Genomic DNA, 21,582 nt, shown 5'->3' on the forward strand with positions numbered 1-21,582 from the left:
TTTCATTTAAATTTGATAGGAGTGAAGGGTGCATTGATTGAAGGATTCTGATTAGCCCTGATAAGGAGAAACATGGAAGGGATTTTCCTTGAGGGCAAATCTAGAACTTAGCAGCTCTGTTTTCAAAATTAGGAATCACCCTTTTAGGATGGCAGTGAGCGGGAGAAAAATTCCCTCAGAGGCTTGTGTTACTTTGGAATACTGCTTGAGGAACGGTCATTAAATTTTTCTAAGACAGAGGTAGATAGCTTCTTGTTAAGCAATGGAATCAAAGATTATTGTAGGTAGATGGGAATTCAAAACACAAACAGATTAGCCATTATCTTATTTAATGGTGAAGCAAGTTTAAGCAACCAAATGGCTTACTTCTCGTTTTAAACAATAACAATGTTTCTGGAAAAGCTCAGCAGGTCCGGAAGCATTTGTGGAGCGAAACCAGAGTTAAGATTGAGTGCCCCGAAATATTAACTCTAATTTCTCTCCACAGATGCTTCTGGACTTGCTGAGCTTTTCCCACAGTTTTTGTTCTTGTTTCTGATTTGCAGAATCCGCAGTTCTTTCAGTTTTTACTTCTATTCCAATCTAGTAGGATTATGCTGCTTATTTTCAATGCCCTAGTGGAATCGCTGCTCCAATTTCTATACTTCAATTAATCTGCCTGCAGTTTCTTGTTACCTCTTAGTCTGACCCAGATTAGGCTCACTCTGGGATTAACAGATGAGTGGAGGTTCGTCAGTACATTGTTCATCAGGACAACTAAACTGCGTGAGGGGATTCATGAACAATTCATTTTCGAATTTCATGTATAAAATTTTTGTTTCAGCAGCAGGAAGAGCAGGAACATCAACCAGGGAGCTGACAGGAAGGTGAATCACTGATTTTAAAACTTATCTTGAGTGTCGGGGCCCTCCATTTTTGTTTCAGCAGCAGGAAGACTCGGAGTGTTGACCAGAGGGCGAACGGGAAGGTGAGTCACTGATGTGAAAACTTACCTCATGAATAGGTGGAGAGCATGCTGAGCAGTAGCAGACTGGGACTGCTGAGTAAGTGAAGTAATATATTTGGGTGGTTGTGTTACCGGAAACACATCCATCCATCTCCTCTAACCAATGGAGTGCACTGGATTGGTAAAGTAACTTGATTTTTTAAAAAAAATCTTTGTTTCTACTGTCTAGTTGGGAATTTAGAATAGTTAGAATGGCGGTTAGATTAGATTCCCTACAGTGTGGGAACAGGCCCTTCGGCCTAACCAGTCCACACCGACCCGCTGAAGAGTAACCCACCCAGACCCATTTCCCTCTGACTAATGCACCTCACACTATGGGCAATTTAGCATGGCCAATTCACCTGGCCTGCACGTCTTTGGACTGTGGGTGGAAACCGGAGCACCCGGAGGAAACCCACGCAGACACAACGAGAATATGCAAACTCCACACAGACAGCCGCCCAAAGCTGGAATCAAACATGGGATCCTGGTGCTGTGAGGCAGCAGTGCTAACCACTGAGTTAGGGTAGTTGAACATTCCTGCTGCAGAATGTGGGAAGCAAAGGTCACCATTAGTGTTCCCGCTGTCTTTATCTGTGGGAAATGCACTCAACTCCAGCTGCTCGAAAGCAGTGTTAAGGAACTGGAGTTGGATGAACTTCGGATCATTCATGAGGTGGAGGAGGTTATTGAGAGGAGTTGCAGGGAGGTAGTCACACCTCAGGTAGGAGATGAAGGTAGATGGGTTACAGTCAATGGACGGAAAGGGAACTGGCAGGCAGTGCAGGGATCCCCTGTGGCCATTCCCCTCAATACCAAATATACCATTTTGGAAAGTGTTGGGGGTGGGGGGCAACTTACCAGGGGTAAGCCACGGGGTACAGGTCTCTGGCACCAAGTCTGTCTCTGTTGCTCAGAATGGAATGGGGGAGATGACTGGAGCATTAGTGACTGGGGACTCCATAGATAGGGGGACTGACAGGAGGTTCTGTGAGAATGAGAGAGATTCATGGTTGGTGTATTGCCTCCCAGGTGCCAGGGTCTGTGATGTCTCGGATCATGTTTTCAGGATCCTCAAGTGGGAGGGAGAGCAGCCCCAAGTCATGATCCACGTAGTTACTAACAACATAGGTAGGAAAATGGAGAGGGATTTAAGGCAGAAATTCAGGGAGCTAGGGTGGAAGCTTAGTGCTAGACCAAACAGAGTTGTTTTCTCTGGTTTGTTGCCTGTGCCACACGTGAGCGAGGCAAGGAATAGGTAGAGAGAGGAGTTGAACATGTGGTTACAGGGATGGTGCAGAAGGGAAAGTTTTGGATACCTGGATAATTGGGGCTCGTTCTGGGGTAGGTGGGATCTCTACAAACAGGATAGTCTACACCTGAACCAGAGGGGTACCAATAACCTTGGAGGGGTAGGGGGTGGGGGGGGGGGGGTTGTGTGGCGAGTTTGCAAATGCTCTTCAGGAGGGTTTAAACTAATTCAGCATGGGGATAGGAACCTAAATTGTAGTTCCAGTGCCCAGGAGGTTGAGAGTAGTGAGGTTTCAAGTTCGCAAGAGTTCACCGGCAAGCTGGAAGGTGTTTTGAAGCGTGTCTACTTCAACATCAGGAGCATCCGGAATAAGGCGGATGAATTTGTAGCATGGGTCATTATCTGGGATTTTGATGTTGTGGCCATTTCAGAGACATGGATAGAGCAGGGACAGGAATGTTGCAGGTTCTGGGATTTAGACTTTTCAGTAACAACATAGAAGATGGTAAAACAGTGGGGGAGGTGTGGCATTGTTAGTCAAGCACAGTATTATAGTGGCAGAAATGACGTTTGATGAGGACTCATTTACTGAGGCAGTGTGGGCTGAGGTTAGAAAGAGGAAAGGAGACGTCACCCTGTTGGGAGCTTTCTATCAGCCTCCAAATAGTTCCAGTGAGGTAGAGGAAAGGACTGTAAAGATAATTCTGGATAGATGTGAGAGTAACTGGGTAGTTGTTATCGGGGACTTTAACTTTCCAAACATTGACTGGAAATACTATAGTTCGAGTACTTTAGATGGATCAGTTTTTGTCCAATGTGTACAGGAGGGTTTCCAGTATGTAGAAAAGCCAACAAGGCCACATTGGATTGGATATTAGGTAATGAGTCTAGCCAGGTGTTAGATTTGGAGATAGATGAAAACTTTGGTGATAGTGACCACAATTCGGTTATATTTACTTTAGCAATGGAAAGAGATAGGCATATAACACAGGACAAGACTTATTGTTGGATGAAAGGCAATTATGATGCGATTAGGCAAGATTTAGGAGGCATAGGAAGGGGAAGGAAACTGCAGGGAATGGGCATAATTGAAATGTGGAGTTTCTTCAAGGAACAGCTACTGTATGTATGTACCTGTCAGGTAGAGAGGAAGTGGTTTACAAAAGAAGTTGAATCTCTCGTCAAGAGGAAGAGATTGCCAGGGAGGAGATTGCACAGCCTTTGGCTTTGATCTTTATGTCGTCATTGTTTCCAGGAATAGTGCCAGAAGACTGAAAGATAGTAAATGTTATCCCATTGTTCAAGAAGGGGATTAGAGATAATCCTGGTAATTACAGAACAGTGAACCTTACTTTGTTTATGGGTAAAGAGTTGGGAAAGGTTATAAGAGATCGGATTTATAATCATCTCAAGAGGAATAAGTTGATTAGAGATAGTCAATATGATTTTGTGAAGGGTAGGTCGTGCCTCACAAACCTTATTGAGTTATTTGGGATGGTGACCAAACAGGTGGATGAGGGTAAAGCAATTGATGTGGTATATATGGATTTCAGTAAGGCATTTGATATGGTTCCCCATGGTAGGCTATTGCACAAACTACAGCGGCATAGGACTGAGGGTGATTTAGCGGTTTAGATCGGAAACTGGCTAGCTGAAAGAAGACAGTGGTTGATGGGAAATGTTCATCCTGGAGTTCAGTTACTAATGGTGTACCGCAAGGATCTGTTTTGGGTCCACTGCCATTTGTCATTTTTATAAATGACCTGGATGAGGGCGTAGAAGGTGGGTTAGTAAATTTGCAGATGACATAATGGTCGATGGAGTTGTGGATAGTGCTGAAAGATATTGCATGTTACAGAGGGACATAGATAAGCTTCAGAGCTGGGCTGAGACGTGGCAAATGGAGTTTAATGTGAAAAAATGTGAGGTGATTTGGAAGAAACAAAAGGAATACAGAGTACTGGGCTAATTGTAAGATTCTTGGGAGAGTAAATGAGCAGCGATAACTTGGTGTCCATGTGCATAGATCCCTGAAAGGTGCCACCCAGGTTGATAGGGTTGTTAAGAAAGCATACGGTGTGTTAGCTTTTATTGGGCAAGGTTTCAGAGCCACGAGGTCACGCTGCAGCTGTGCAAACCTCTGGTGCGGCCGCACTTGGTCATTGGATATACAGGGATGAAAATGGAGCAGTGTAGGATAGATAGGCTTCAGATTGGTTCCACAGGTCAACACATCATCGAGAGCCAAAGGGCCTGTGCTGTGCTGTAATGTTCTATGTTCTATATCTCCACTCAGAGTGGCACTTAGATTCACTTCTCATGCCTCATTCCAGGCAACATTCTGAAATCTGATTTACACATGGGGCACCAAACAAAAATAGTAACGTATTGCTCGTAATTTGTTCCACCATAACACACAAACAGCACTTTTTTATTGCTGCAATGACATCCCACTGAAGAGATTTTCTTTATACACGAGAATTCAATGCAAATTCCGAAGCTGACATCCCTAGTTCCAAAACATCATTGAACTCATCCCGAAAATTAGTTCTAAATTCAGATATGAGCATTTGAGTAAGTTATTACATGAAATAAACAGTCATTACCTGCAGGTGTATTGTGCCAAGTTCAGTGCTTCACCGAAACCACGATGATGATAATGATGACAGACAAAATAATCACACCGGTCAGAATGAAGCAGCATTTCATCTTCCGAGCTCTTTTCTGAAAGAGATTTAAAAATTGTCAGTCACTTCCACAAAGATGACACATAGGATTTTCCACAAAATTAAAAGCTCAGTAATTCAGAAAATTCATAAGAAGTCAGTAAGATTTTACTGTAACAATAGCAAATCTTAGAAAATCTTTACTCTCTTTAAAATTATATTCAAGATCTTTGGATAATGTTCTGAAAACAGAGTCTATTTTGATGGAGCTATTCCAGGTGTAGAATTGACTAATTAAAGTCCTTGCTTTGCATGTTGCTGTTCTTACTCTTTGGTTTTATTTTTGCAATTACTGAAGTTTCAGCCCTTCCATTTGCACACATTAATATTATTTTTGCAGCTATGAATAAAACTCAGGAATTTCTAGGTCAGTTGTCTTCGTCAATGTATAAATTATAATGACCCTCCTTAAATATCATGTATATAGAGCCATTACAGATACAGAAAATAGTGCTTAAAATAAAGTTACAAATGATGGCCTATTTATATGTTTTCAGTGGACCACTTGGTATCTGATTGTTTTGTTGTGTAAAGTTGTACTTTTGTAACAATGCCCATTATCTGTTGTGCCAGCAATTTGATACAGTTCTAATTTCACAGACATAGAAAGGTCACCAAGTCATCCAATATGGCAGGGCAGCATCAATCCCAGATATACACTGTCCACGATCATGATACAGTCATGTGATTAATTCCTAACTTTTATAATCTCTTTTTTTGGCTCAGACAACATTGCTGGGATATCTAATTGTGATTCTCAATAAGCCTGCTCCCACCGTTGAAAGTATCCAGAATATGTGCATAAAGATTGTCCAAGCACATGGTGCAACAAGGCTTAGAAATAAGCTGCCATAATGTTAACATTCTTGACAAACACTATTGATTCTAATTTGGGAGTTAGCTGCATTGATGCTCTAGTAAAGGCGGAATGTTGTTTTCTAAACAAATGTTCTTCCAATAAAGTTGATTGCAGGAATCAGAGCAAATGAAATTACATGTTAATTCTTGGGATCTTAAGGTAGCGTATACACTTTCCACCTGTCAAAATTTCAACATGTGACAAATAATAGATGTAGTCTTTGATTCAACACACTTGACAAGCAAAAAGTTGAATCCATCCTCAATTCATGTGGCTATAATTATATCACTTTCAGGGGATTTGTCAGCATTTCTTTGGCATGAAGGAAGATGTACTTTAACAAGAAAAAATGCTCAGGAGGGGTGCAAATGGTAGCCCTGTAAACATAGTGATTGTAATGTGGAGCTGGACTGATCATTCCTTTAACTTCTGACTCCATATTCAGGTCACTTTTTTTTAAAACACACTTTCTTGCTGAAACCCTACATTGCTCCTTTTGATCATCACTGATAGGCTGACGGTTCTAACATTGGCTGCATTCTGGTTAATCCAATAAATTAAAAGAGGCACTTGCGGAGGCACCGGGTTGGTCACTGTAAACAACAGCACAAGTTGAGAATGACACATACTGGTCCGCTCAGTTCTGGCAGGACCAGTACATTCATTTCCAATTGTTACTGGTTTTTCCTCTGGTCATGCATGCAAGAGTTGGCCACTACGTTTGATGACTGCATCATGATCGTGGACAGTGTATATCTGGGATTGATGCTGCCCGACCATATTGGATGACTTGGTGACCTTTCTATGTCTGTGAAATTAGAACTGTAACAAATTGCTGGCACAACAGATAATGGGCATTGTTACAAAAGTACAACTTTACACAACAAAACAATCAGATACCAAGTTGGTGAGAGACTTGTCAAAGTTTAATGAAATCAATATTGAACCAACACTTCTTTCATCAACCAATATGTTGTCTAAGACAAAACTGAAAAACTGCTTAATTCAGTTTAACTAAGTTTCTCAATTTTACTGCATCTGCAGAATAATGGCTGGACTTCCTATTTGTCTCTGGACCAAATGAGATTCCTGGCATTGCACTGTTTTGGAAACAATCACCTGACAACTATTTTTGCAGGATTGGCCAACAAAATCGCCAGCGAGTGTGTACACTATCAATTAAAGATGATCTCCCAAGGCTGCAAAGCCAATAGCCTCCCAGCACTGACACAATAGCTCCTGGCTGTCATGGGAGCTGCGATTCCTGCAGTAATAACGACAGTGACAGTGAGAGTGAAAATCGCAAGGTCCACACTGAATTTGAATTGAAAATAATCCTGGCTACCTGGCTGTGCTAGCTGACAATCAGGTGTTCCCAAAAAGGCTCTGAGTCAGAACCATGTTGGTAAACTGGCAAGCAGGATGGCAATAGGAAATTCTGGGTGTTCTCATTTTGTCACCTACCCTCATCGGGTCTTGAAAATCTTTGGATTCTAGGAACATCGGGCCTCAATTTGGAGTGAAGCAACCGTAATTTCGGTTTGGTTTAAAGCTACATTTTAATCACATTATCCTATCCAGCACCAGGATCAATTATTTCCACTTTCAAACATCAGGCTTGTCCACCTCCCCAGCAGTTGGACTATCATTGATATTATTTGTCATACATGATCATTCAATTTCTTCACCCAATTTCATACAGCCCTTCCAATATCAAAGCTCAGTAAATTCCTTCCAAATGTAATCCAGGCTTCATGCTGCCAAGATCAGGCACGTTGGTTTCACTTCCAACCCAGGGTTAAATTATGGCTACAATACCCATCCTGGCCTATATTGATAATGAGCCTGAAATGCTCCTGAAATAGACTGATTTATTTTAAACTTATAGTGGAGGCAGAATGAGGAAAAATCTGCGGATGTAAATCATAACTATATTAATTTAGTTGATTATCTCATCTCGCTAACAATGGTATTTATTGCCATAATTACATGCTGGTCTGTCGGAAAAGTTCAGAGAGGAGGTGGTAGTGTTTTACATCAATTGTAGGATGCTCATGTTACTCTCATACCAATAGAAGATATTCATCAGAGAACTATGCCCCACAACACAGCCCATGACTCCTTTATTTGTGTTTGAAGTATGTGATACAACACTGTTGATTCAGAAAAAAGATTGTTTTAGACTCTAATAGGAAATGAACTTGTTGAACTGATCTGACAAATTCTTTCCAAGATAGTAGTGTATGTAACACAGATGAAGAAAAAAAAGAATGTGATTAATTTTTTGTGTGTGTATAACAGCAATGGCTATAGAATCAAGGGAGTGTCAAGGTATCATTTAGCTCCAGTCTCAAGCTATCCAGGGAAGGTGATAGTTGACCTGCTCTCTGACCCGTCCAGGTTCTGGTACAAATGATACACTAATGTTAGGGAGGACATTCTCATTCCTGTTTTTGTTTTTGTTGGACAAAGTTGGGAGGTCTTTAAAAATGGCTGACAGTACCTGATTTTATGGCTCCCGACTCCATTCCCATCTCCAGTTATTTTTGCTGGGACAGGGTAAGGATATGGATAGGGAATATGAAAACAGCACCCCAGAGCTTGCCAGACGTTTGAAATGACTGTCAGTGCATTTTGTGAAACAGATGGGATATTCATTTTCATAAACAGAGGTATTGAGTTCAAAAACAAGGAAGCTCTAATGAATCTTTAGAGCACTCTGTTTAGAACATGATTTCAGTATTGTGTCTGGTTCTGGTCATTACACATGATAAAAGATGCTGACATACATGAGAAGGTGCAGGGAAGATTCGACAGGATTACCAAGGATGAGAGATTTTAACTACAAGGATATCTTGGAGAAGCTGCAGCTGTTCCCCTTGATGCAAAGAACATTGACAGAAAATTTGATAGAAAACTGTTAGCTGATGGTGCAAGGACAGAGAGGAATGTGAGAAAGAACTGCTTTGCATAGCAAGTGGGAGTGACTTGGAATTCATCACCTGTAGGGATGGTTGATACAGAGATGATCAATGATTTGAAAAGGATTTTGGATGGGCACTTGAAAAAATAAATAAATTTGCAGTCTAAGAAGTAATGCAAGGAAATGGCACTCACTAGATTGCTGAATGATGAGCTGGAATAGACACAATATGATGACAGCCACTGTCTAGACTACAATGATTCTGCGAGTATGAGTAACAGGGGAACTAATATAGAATCTAATCTCTCTTCTCACCTAATTATCCCAGCCACAATTATAGGCATGAAATTATCCATAATAATCAGGAAGAGGAACACTTGTAGATTTGGCTGTTCAAGTAAGAATTCTGTGGCCAAGTTGAAAGCAGTGAATCTGACATGGACATGAAGCAACTGAACCCTATTCTAGTCATTCTTCTCAGCAGCAAGATGCAGGACAGGAACTGAAATAAAACAAAGAACTGTGGATGCTGAAGATCTGAAACAAACAAAACAGAGTTAACATTTCATGCCCAATGATCCTTTCTCAGAACCAGTCTAAAGAAGGGTCACTGGACTCAATGTTAACTTTATTTTCTCTCTATGGATACCGCCAGACAAGCTGAGCTTCTTCAGCAATTTCTGTTTTTATAGAGTCATAGACATATACAGCACGGAAGCAGACTCTTCAGTCCAACTCATCCAAATATCCCAACCTAATCGAGTCCCACTTGCCAGCACCTGGCCCATATCACTCCAAACCCTTCCTATTCATATACCAATCCAGATGCCTTTTCAATGTTGCAATTGTACTCGCTTCCAACATTTCCTCTGGCAGCTCATTCCATGCATGCACCACCTTCTTCGTGAACAAGTTGCCCCTTAGGTCTCTTTTATATCTTTCCCTTCTCAACCTAAACCTATGCTCTCTAGTTCTGGACTCCACCACCACTTTCTTGAAAAGAACTGGACAAACTTTACCCACTGACTGGTTACAGGAAATCAGAGCCAATTATAATGGATGGAAAGATAAACTAATTTAACATCAATTCCCTATTCTCCCTCCAAATTGGGTCGACACTCATTGTATTTTCTCTTTTCCTTTCAAAATAAAAGCTGCAAAACTCAGTAAGAGTTGCAAAAAGACTGCATCTGTTTTCACATTTCTTGCTAGCTCTCATTTTAACTTATTCCTCCTGATTAAGCTTTTCAATCATTCCTTGCCATTTTTTATATATGGACCAATTATCTCACCTTTCTCTATCTATATGCTTTATTCCCTCAAGTTTGATGTTTTCCCTACCTTCCTTAGTTTACCTCAGATATTGGAGCCTCTCTTAACAATTCCTAACTATAGTAGGAAGATAATTATTCTGAGTATTCTGAAATACCCCCTGATGTGTCTACCCGTGAATCTCTATTTTTCTGTCCCCTAACCTAGATGTCAGTTTACTTCAGCTAGTTCAGCTTTAATGTTCATATTATTCTAATTATTTCATTTTAAATTTCTAATCTTAGACCTAATCTTCTCTTTTTCAAAATGCAATGATATGGTGGACACTGCTACCTGGAGGTGCCTTTGCTTCAAGTAGATTAAATCAATCTTGTCATATTATACAATACCAAGTCTAATATAGTTTGGTTCTAGGATATATGTTTCTAAGAAACTATGTCAAATACATTCTATGAACTCTTCTTCCAGTCTATTCCAGTCTGATTGCTCCAGTTTATGTGTAGATCAAAGTCACCCATAATTATTGTCATCCATTTATCACAAGCACTCAACATAATTTCTTGTATATGCTGTTCTGCATTCTGGTTACTGCAAGTTGGGTTGTAGACTATTTCAATTAGTGCTGGAAAGGCCTGATGAAGGGCTTTTGCCCAAAACCTCGATTTTCCTGCTCCTCGGATGCTGCCTGACTTGCTGTGCTTTTTCAGCATCACTCTAATCTAAACTCTGGTTTCCAGTATCTGCAGTCCTCACTTTTGCCCATTTTAATTAATGCCTTCTTCCCTCTATTATTCCTTATCTGCACCCAGACCACTTTTATAACCTGAATCAAGGTCATTGCTAACTACTGTATAAAAGCCATCTTGAATTAACAGTGCGATCCCTTCACCTTTACCTAGCCTTTAATTCCTTTTGAATATCATACAGTCCTCAACATTCAGGAACAAATCCTTGTCAGTCTGGAGCTACACCTCCTTAATGGCCATCAAAGCATTTTTGTTTATTTCAATGTATGCTATTAGTTTTGGTTGTGGTTCTGTTCGCCGAGCTGGGAATTTGTGTTGCAGACGTTTCATCCCCTGTCTAGGTGACATCCTCAGTGCTTGAGAGCCTCCTGTGAAGCGCTTCTGTGAACTTTCCTCCGGCATTTGTAGTGATTTGTATCTGCCGCTTCCGGTTGTCAGTTCCAGCTGTCCGCTGCAGTGGCCGGTATATTGGGTCCAGGTCGATGTGCTTATTGATTGAATCTGTGGATGAATGCCATGCCTCTAGGAATTCCCTGGCTGTTCTCTGTTTGGCTTGTCCTATAATAGTAGTGTTGTCCTAGTCGAATTCATGTTGCTTGTCATCTGCGTGTGTGCCTACTAAGGATAGCTGGTCGTGTCGTTTCGTGGCTAGTTGATGTTCATGGATGCGGATCGTTAGCTGTCTTCCTGTTTGTCTAATGTAGTGTTTTGTGCAATTCTTGGACGTCATCAGAAATATACACATAGACAAGGAAGAAACCATGGTCTCATTCGATGTAACGGCACTGTTTACCTCTATCGACAAAACCCTAGCCAGAGAAACAATAGCCAACCTGCTGGACATACAGAACAGACAACAGGACATTGAACCTATCAACAAAGACGGCATACTCAAACTACTGGACCTGTGCCTCATAACACACTTCACATTCAACAACCAAATATATGAACAAATCAACGGCACACCCATGGGATCACCCATCTCTGGACTCATAGCAGAGGCGGTAATGCAAAGATTAGAACAAACAGTTGTACTGCAAATTCAACCCAAACTCTGGATCAGATATGTGGATGACACCTTTGTAATCATTAAAAATAGAGAACACACACCGGATCATCAACGCCACACTCACAGGAATCCGATTCACGAGAGAGGAAGAAAAGGACAACCAACTCCTATTCCTAGACGTGATGGTACAGAGAACACCTAACAGAGAATTCACCACAAAGGTATACAGGAAAGCCACACACACAGACCAAGTCCTGAACTACAAAAGCAACCACCCCAACACACACAAAAGAAGTTGCATTAAGACACTATTCAAAAGGGCCACAACACACTGCAGTACACCAGAACTGCAAAAAGAGGAAGAAGAACACCTATACAATGTATTCGCCAAAAACGGATACCCGCACAATTTCATCAACAGATGCTTAAGGGAAAGACAATGGAACGAGGACATGCCACAACCCAAAGGACAAGCCACACTACCATACAACAGACTGCTGCGACCACTAGGACTCATAACAGCACACAAACCAACAGCCACTCTCAGACAACAACTCACCAAAAAGAAGGAGCCAATACCCAACATGAGTAAAACCAATGTAGTGTACAAAATCCCAATGCAAGAACTGCACAAAACGTCTCCAACACAAATTCCCAGCTCAGCGAACAGAACCACAACCACGAGCACCCGAGCTACAAATCTTCTCACAAACTTTGAATGCTATTAGTTTGTTTACTTTATCATGCATGTTCTGCAGGTACAGGTACAGAGCCTATGGCTTGTAAATTCAAATATTTAATATTGGAATATTTATATGTTTTTAGAGTGTATCTTTTTCTACCATTTTCTGACCCTTTTTTCACATATTTTTATTTTCCTCTTTTGCATTGTCGCAACTTTTGATAAATAAAACATTTACAAATAATCCCTTGCTCCATTATTTAATTTAAAGCTCTCTACACTTCCATGGCTATGCAGTGCCTGAGAATGTTGGCTTCATCACGGTTCAGTTATAGATCCTTCTAATGGTACTGTCCCCACTTCTGGTGCTTTTGCCCATCAACCAGAATCTAATTATCCCAAAACAGTCATTGAAATGTGTGCTCATCTCTCTTATGGATTTTATGGATCCACTACGTACGCTGCTGAGAGAACAATCCAGTGATTACACTCTTTGAGGTTCTTTCTAACTTAGTGCCTAATCCCTTACACCGTCTATGTAGAGGTGTTTCCCTATTCTACCTCTGTCATTGGATCCACATGGACACAATTCTCCCTCATCTATTATAAGTTTCTCTCCAGCCGGGGATGTCCAAATCCTTGGCAGTGGAAGACAACGAACATCTGGACTCCGGCTGCTTGCTGCAGAAAATGATGTCAATCCCCTCACTATACAGCATCTACTACCAGTACTATGCTCTGCCATTCACTCCACTTCAATACCTTCTGTACCCTGGTGACCATGGGGGTCAGTTTGCTCATCCATCTGCAGCTTCCACTCCCTTCTAAATGGGCTGAGATAATCTCAAATTGATTGGATCACGGTAGAAGCTAATGTGCTTGCAAACCTAGTGTCTGCGTCCTCCTACCTGCCTGACTCAGTCATAATGGATTGCACTTGACCACTGAGGAAAACAGAGAACCCTATGCTGGGAAATGCAACTGCTTCCTGGTACAAAGACTCCATGTAACCTTCCCCTTTTTGATACAATGTATCATCTGTAGTTCAGTCTTCAGCTCCTAAACCATGCTGAAGCCATATAAACTTTAATGCACAGACATGTTTGCCCTGAACAACAATAGTATGCAGGAACTCCCACATGCTGCAGCCTTGACACATCGCCTACTCTGCCATCCTTAATCAGTTGTAATTAATCACTAATAACTTACATATGATCTAAACAATTACTCACCAAACAACTTCCTGCTTTCATTGCATTGGAGTAAGGACCAATTCCACAGAGTTAGAAGGGTTGGAAAGTAAAAGCAAAAGGAAGCAAATAAATAAAGGCAAAATACTGCAGATACTAATGGTCCGACAGAAATACACAATGGGTTGGAGAAAATCAGCAGGAAAATTTGCAGGTGAGAATACCACCAACTACAAGATCCCCTCCATACCAATTGCCATCTTGACTTGGAAATACATAGAGTGTGTTGCTGGGAAAGCACAGCAGGTCAGGCAGCATCTGAGGAGCAGAAGAATTGACGTTTCGTGCATAAGCCCTTCATCAGGAATGAGGCTTGTGGGCTGTGGGCTGAGAGATAAATGGGAGGGAGGGTGGGGTTGGGGGAAAGTTGCTGAGAAAGTGATAGGTAGATGAAGGTGAGGGAGAAGGTGATAGGTCGGGGGGGGTGAGTGATGGATAGGTCAGGAGGGTGGTGTTGAGTTGGAGGCTTGGGACTGGGATAATGTGGGGAGGAGGGGAAATTAGGAAGCTGTTGAAATCCACATTTATCCTGTGTGGTTGAACGGTCCCAAGGCAGAATATGAGGCACTCTTCCTCCAGGCATTGAGGGGTAATGGTTTGGTGGTGGAGAAGGCCCAGGACCTGCATGTCCTTGATGGAATGGAAGGGGGAGATCAAGTGTTCCGCCACAGGTCGGTGGGGTTGGTGGGTGCAAATGTCCCAGAGATGTTCTCTGAAATGATCCACAAGAAGACATCCTGTCTCCCCGATGTAGAGGAGACCACATTGGGTGCAATGGATACAGTAGATGACATTAGTAGAGGTACAGGTAAATTTCTGACTGAACGTCAATTCTCTTGCTCCTTGGATGCTGCCTGACCTGCTGTGCTTTCCCTGCAACACAATCTCAACTCTCATCTCCAGCACCAGCAGACCTCACTTTCTCCCTTGAAAATAAACAGCCATTCCTTCACTGTTGCTGGGTCAAAATCCTGGAATTCCTTGGCTAACATCATTGTTTGTCCACCTCGAGCATGGACTGCAACAGTTCAAGAAAGCAGGTCACCATCGCCATCTCAAGGGCAACTAGCCCAACCAGCAATACTATGTCTCAAGACAAAATATAAAGAAAAGGGTCTTGCAGAGTTTCTGAAGAGAAACAGGGTCAACGTTTCAGGTCTAATTTGACTCCATTTTGGAACAGAAGTTGCCGGAAATCAGTTAGTGTTTATGCTGTTCAAAAAGGAGCAGCAACTGGAATGGATGGTAACTGTTCTCAGGGTAAAAGGGAAATGGGTTTTAATGGTAGTGGTGGAGAAACATAGCTTAAAAGTAAATATTAAAAGCAGAAAACTTATCAGCTCTGCAAACAGCCAACCCTTGCACTGGTTGGCATGGAAGAGTGAAGATATTGTGAGGAAAGCAAGATAATTCAGACATAATGGAGGAGAGAGTTAGTGGTCCTTCAAGTCCTTAAGGCTGAAAATTGCCTAGTGGAAACTAAGGTGTTGTTCCTCCAACTTGTGTAGGGCTTTGCTGTAACACTGCAGGTGGGCCTGGGATGGAAATGTTAGCATCAGAGCAAGTCTTGAAAGGTCAAGCAACTTTGAGCCCTATCAGCTGATTGCGTCTGGCAGGTGAATGGTCAATGATTCAACAATCAAACCACCAAACCTATCACTTGCAGAAATGTAAATCATGCATCAGCATATTTATATCTTTGATGCTAAATCCAGTCGGCCCATGGAGATAACCTTACTATCAGGGTTTCAATGTTCAACATCCATACACAGTTAATTTTTATTAGACTCTAAAAAGGTGGCTATTCTGCAACTTATTTCTATGAATCTCAAATAAGTGTATATATTCAAGTTTGAATAATCTTTAACAATTCACTTAGACTGGGCTAAATACAAATCACTATTTTCGAGAAAAAAAATCATACAAACAATCATGTATGTTTGTGCTTTTTATAGTTACAACATGTAGATAGTTAAAGATTCATCAAAATGGCAAGGTTATTTTCTTAAAAACATTATTTCTACAGGTAAAGAAGGAATTGTAAAGAGAGGAGACATTTCACGTCTCCGTACTTGATCATAACAGTGGGATTACGGTGCACAAGATTACATTCTCCAATGGAAAACGGTTGTGGTTGTTGGAAGTCCGAAATCTCAGCTCCGAGACATCTCTGCAGGAGCTCCTCAATGTAATGTTCTAGGCCCAACCATCTTCAGCCACTTTATCAAAGACCTCCCATCTATCATAAGGTCAGAAGTGGGAATGCTTGTCAATGACTGCACAATATTCAGCACCATTCACGTCTCCTGAGATACTGAAACAATCCATGTCGAAATGAAGCAAAACCTTGGCAATATCCAGGCTTGATCCGAAGAGTGGCAAGTAAAATTTGTGCTCCAAAAATAGCAGATAATCATCATCTCCAGTAAGAGACAACTATGCCTTGACATTCAATGGCATAACCATTAGTGAATCCCCCATTGTCAACATCCTCAGAACGTATCACTGACCATAAACTGGACTAGCCATATAAATACAATGGCTACAAGAGCAGGTAAGAGGCAAGGAATTGCATATTGAGTAATTCACCTCCTGACTTCCCAAAGTCTGTCCACTATCTACAAGGTGCAAGTCAGAAGTGAGTTGCAATACTCCCCATTTGCCTGGACAAGTGCAGCTGCAACAACACTCAAAGTTTGAAACCACCTTGGACAAATTTCCCAACTTGATTGGCATCACATCCACAAACTTCCACCACTGACACTCAGTAGTAGCAACATGTATTATCTACAAGATGCACTTCAGAAAATCACCAAAGGTCCTTAGACAGCACGCTCTAAACTCATGACTACTGTGATCTAAAAGATTAAGGACCACAAATACATGAGAATACCAACACCTGCTAATTCCTTTCCAATCCATTCATCATCCTGACTTGGAAATATATCACCGCTCCTACACTGTCACTGGATCAAAATATTGGAAAATCCTCCCCTTAATGACATTGTGGGTCTACATACATCACTTGGACGACAGCAGTTCAAGAAGGCAGCTCAACACCTTCTCATGGGTGTGAGGGATGAGTAATAAATACTGGCCAACCAGCAACACCCATGTCTCACCAATAAATATGAAAAAAAAATTCCATCCAAGGATGAAATCTCATGCCTGCTTGTTTACTAACTCTGATTCCTCTCTACCTTTCCCCTCACAGGGTGTGTGACAAAGCAAGCAAAATAAAATGCTGGTACATCACACAACCAGGTAGATTTTAAACAAAGGATGAGAGATAGAGAAAATTGAAAAACAAACGATATAGAAACAAAGAAAGACAGTGACAAAGAGAAGACGGTAATAAAATAGAAAGAGGAAAAAAACATATTGATATCACTTGTCTATTTCACGTGACAGACTCAACTCACAGCCATTTCCCATGTTTTCGATGTTAGATGATGCCTCAGGTGTATATGTAATGGCTGAAAATCCCATACCTCACATTTATTCAGAGCTGACAGCTCTGTATATATTGAACTTCAAAAGATTGATAGCTGCAGTCCTAGATTTGCAGCTAACCATTACTTACACATTTTTGTTGTCTCTTATTGATGCTGCCTATATTGGCAGATAGCTCAGTTGACAGTACATTTCCCTCTAAAGGGGACAATGTATTGCAACAGTCTTGAACTCCTTTCTGAGTATGAAATACCATTGTCTGTGGAACTGGAATGTCTTAGATCTGAATTGTAGAAAAAAAAATGATCATTGGGTTACATTTCACTCCATTCTGTAGATAATTCCATCCAATCGTCAGGCAGTATTTTATGGAGGTGTACAGGATCAGCACAAGAACCCTGCATTGCCTCTTTCTACAGGTAAAGAAGGAATTGTAAAGAGAGGAGACATTTCACGTCTCCGTACTTGATCATAACAGTGGGATTACGGTGCACAAGATTACATTCTCCAATGGAAAACGGTTGTGGTTGTTGGAAGTCCAAAATCTCAGCTCCGAGACAAACAGAGAAAGTTAAATAAGGCCAATGAGTCAAACTCTGAAGGTACAGTGACTCTTTAGTCTGTGATGTGGAAAAATGCAGATATATTTGTGAATGTAGTGATTTCTAAAATAGAATGCAAATTTCAAGACCAGTAAGCCACAACGAAATAGTATTGCAATATGAATGAATTAATAGTTTGGCATTGATTGTGAAGTGTTTACTTCACAACACTACCACTGAATGTTACCTCAATAGAAACTGTTTAGATTCAGTGACAGAAATGACCTGAGCTCTTGGAAGAAACAGATGAACCAAGCTTTCAGAATACCTGTGAATCCAGCTGTACCAAATAGTATTTCACCGCATGATGCTTTGATGTGTGTGTATATAACCTGTAACAGGTCAGGGAGTTAGAAAAAAAAGCCACAAATCAAAACTATGAGACATCCCTGTGCGTAGAGTTGTACAAATACCATGCCTTCTTTATTCTTAATCAGTGACGTGGAAAAAGTCTTACAGTGTGGAAGTGCAAAGTTTGACAATACCTGGTGTTTTCCAGTATTTGCAGAATATAAAAAGAATCTGGAGATATGACACTATAAAATGTACTGAAACTGTGTTAACAACTTGTAAAGAAATGAGAGATGGATCATTACAGCATCTTTGTTCTTCCACAATCTAAATGGTCCATAATTAATGAAGAGAAAAGTATACAAAGCAGCAACAAAAAGCCTTTTATTGGTTCATCTTTAAATATATTTGTTTAGTAAGAATATGGTCGTCAGGAAGAGATGGAGGAAATTCAACCCATATTGATGCATTCAAATATTTGTTATAAAGGACATACAGAAGTGCAGATGTTGTAGCATATTAATCCAGAGCTCCAGGCTAATATTATGGGGATAAAGTTTGAATCCCATCATGATAGATGTTCAACTTGAATTCAACCAAATCTGGAATCAAAATTAGAAGCTGTCCCAAAAACTAGTCAAACAATCATACTTATGGAATCAAGCCTTATAGACAATGTTCCAAGCAACACTATTGCTTTCTGAGAGCTGGCACTCTATTGCTATAGATTGGTGACATATGGTAACCAGCAGGAGCCTTCCTTACCCAGGTAACACCTGACGCTAGGTAACTCCATGGGTCCAAAGCCAATGTGGAGGACTCCAAGGGCAACTTTCCCCTGACTGTATACCACTGCATCACTACATCTTGTGGGGCTGCTGGTGGGATACGACATACCTAGTGATGGTGAAGCTGCCATATGGATGTGGTCTGTAAGTTAATGATTCTGTAAGTATGTCTATGTCAGGTTGTTGCTTCACTATGCTGTGAAATAGCACTCCCTGATTTGACACTAGCCAAACGTTAGTAACAAGGATTGTGCAGGGCTGACAGGGCTGTGGTTTGCTTGTGATGGCTAGTGCCTTGGTCTTTGCCAGGTGGTCTGCCTGGTTTGATTCCTGTCTTGAGACTTCCTTAGCGTTTGATACATCTAGCCAGTGAAATCTACATCCAGAGAACAAATAAAAGAAAATTGTCCATTTGCAACCATCATATTTGACACAGCTCAGATTGGACACTAAGCTGGCTTCAGTCTGCATCCTATCGTGATTTATATCACAAAAATATGCAAATAATGATCCACACTGGAGCTTCACATCTGAACAGAGTTTTGTTGCAAAATCTTTTAAAAATAACCTCACCTACTAGCTTCTGTTTGCTTCTAGTTTTTTTTTTCTTTGTAAACACATACACAGGCATACAACATACAGAAAGGTCAACAACATATGGAATCCCCTTGCAAAACTAACATTCCTGATGAAGGGCTTATGCCGAAAACATTGATCCACCTGCTCCTCAGATGCTGCCTGACTGGCTGTGCTATTCCAGCACCACACCTTTTGACTCTGATCTCCAGCATCTGCAGTCCTCACTTTCTCCTATATGAAATCAGTGAATAATTAAACACTTTTGTTCCCTTACAAGACGAGAAGCGCTCACTTTAAATTAAACTGCCGTCAACAACAAACATATATCTATTAAAAAGTTGCTTTGATGTCAAAGTGACCATTTTCTCCAATTAAAGAAACAGTCTAAAGATTGAAGGTCAATGACGATAAGTACTAAGATCTATGAGCTCAAGACTATGGATTGGTCTCACCACTTCGATGAGGCAGATGATTAACAGCCGCTTATTGGAAAACAATAAAAGTGTTCTCTAAATATCTTGGTCTACTCGTTTCAGAGCATCTGACATTTTACTTTGTATTGTCATCTGACAGATAAGTGTTGGTGCTGAGTTATCATGGTCTGACATGGACAAAGACATTGCATGATGTTAAGACATGGCTATTTGATGAAATAGGTAAAACAAGGACTGCAGATGCTGTAAAGCAGAGTCTAGATCAGAGTGGTGCTGGAAAAGCATAGCAGGTCAGGCAGCATCCGAGGAGCAGGAAAATCAACGTTTTGGGCAAAAGTCCTTCATCAGGAATAGAGGCAGAGTGCCTGCAGAGTGGAGAGATAAATGAGAGGGAGGGTGGGGGTGGGGAGAAAGTAGCAAAGAGTACAATGGGTGAATGAGGGTGGGAATGAAGGTGACAGGTCAGAGAGGAGAGTGGAGAGGATAGGTGGAAAGGAAGATAGGCAGGTAGGACAGGTTATGAGGGTAGTGCTGAGCTGGAAGGTTGGAGCTGGGGTGAGGTGAGGGGAGGGGAAATGAGGAAACTGGTGAAATCCACATTGATGCCATGGGGTTGAAGTGTTCCAAGGCGGAAGATGAGGCGTTCTTCCCCTAGGCATCCGGTGGTGAGGGACCATGGTGGAGGTGGCCCAGGACCTGCATATCCTCGGCAGAGTGGGAGGGGGAGTTGAAATGTTGGGCCACGGGGCGGTTTGGTTGATTGGTGCGGGTGCCCTGGAGATGTTCCCTAAAGCGCTCTGCTAGGAGGCATCCACTCTCCCCAATGTAGAGGAGACCACATCAGGAGCAACAGATACAATAAATGATATTGGTGGCTGTGCAGGTGAAACTTTGATGGATGTGGAAGGCTCCTTTGGGTCCTTGGATGGAGGTGAGGAAGGAGGTGTGGGCACAGGTATTGCAATTCCTGCGGTGGTAGGGGAGGGTGCCAGGAGGGGAGGGTGGGTTGTTGGGGGGGGGGGGGGGCGTGGACCTGACCAGGTCCAATCTTCAACCTCAAACCATGTTTCCCTCATCACTTTATCGTAACTTTACAATTTTTCTCTGTTTTCACTCTGACATTTACATTAAAACGCAGAGATAGCTTAAAAATGGTTAGCTCCATGCAAAAGCTACAATTATTTATAATTTTGCCCAGTGGACAGTACCAAGGAGCAATGTTAACTCTTCCATTTTAGATAGTCTCAGCAGTGAATAGCTTGTGTTGGCTTTACTAGAACTGCTGTCATCCTATCCCATTGAAAGTCAAATTTGTGCGTTGCACATGTGCACTTGTTCTTGTCGAGTGTCAAATTGTGTTGTGCAAGTTAAGTGAGCACCATTGATAATCATCAACCATGTTCTGCACTGCCCTTTCCATAGACAATATGGACATCCCCTCAACATCTGTCAAGACTGAATAATTAATCTTCTAGAATGTGCTGGGTATCGTACGTCAACAGTTCTGAGGCACACTTACACAAGTAACAAAAGCTGAAAGATATCAGTTTTCTCTGTTAGCAGTATCCAAATATAACTCCATTGCACATTGAGATTTGTGGATTCATGAAATGTTGTCAATTGTTCTTCGATCATATAGATTAGATTAGATTAGATTAGATTAGATTACTTACAGTGTGGAAACAGGCCCTTCGGCCCAACAAGTCCACACCGCCCATACCCACCCATACC

General features: G+C 41.4%; 1 protein-coding gene across 2 annotated transcripts in view; it reads right to left on the bottom strand.

The window, feature by feature from the left end:
* The window catches only part of tsnare1 (T-SNARE Domain Containing 1), a 908,766-nt gene that overhangs the window by 182,729 nt on the left and 704,455 nt on the right, over positions 1–21,582 (bottom strand). For both annotated transcript variants that reach the window (XM_072569955.1, XM_072569954.1), the window contains exon 11: positions 4,844–4,961. In XM_072569955.1, the coding sequence (XP_072426056.1) occupies positions 4,866–4,961 (96 nt within the window). In that variant the 3' untranslated portion in view covers positions 4,844–4,865. The remainder of the gene's footprint in view (positions 1–4,843; positions 4,962–21,582) is intronic.

The sequence above is a fragment of the Chiloscyllium punctatum genome, chromosome 5 (assembly GCF_047496795.1).
Source record: "Chiloscyllium punctatum isolate Juve2018m chromosome 5, sChiPun1.3, whole genome shotgun sequence".
NCBI lineage: Eukaryota > Metazoa > Chordata > Chondrichthyes > Orectolobiformes > Hemiscylliidae > Chiloscyllium > Chiloscyllium punctatum.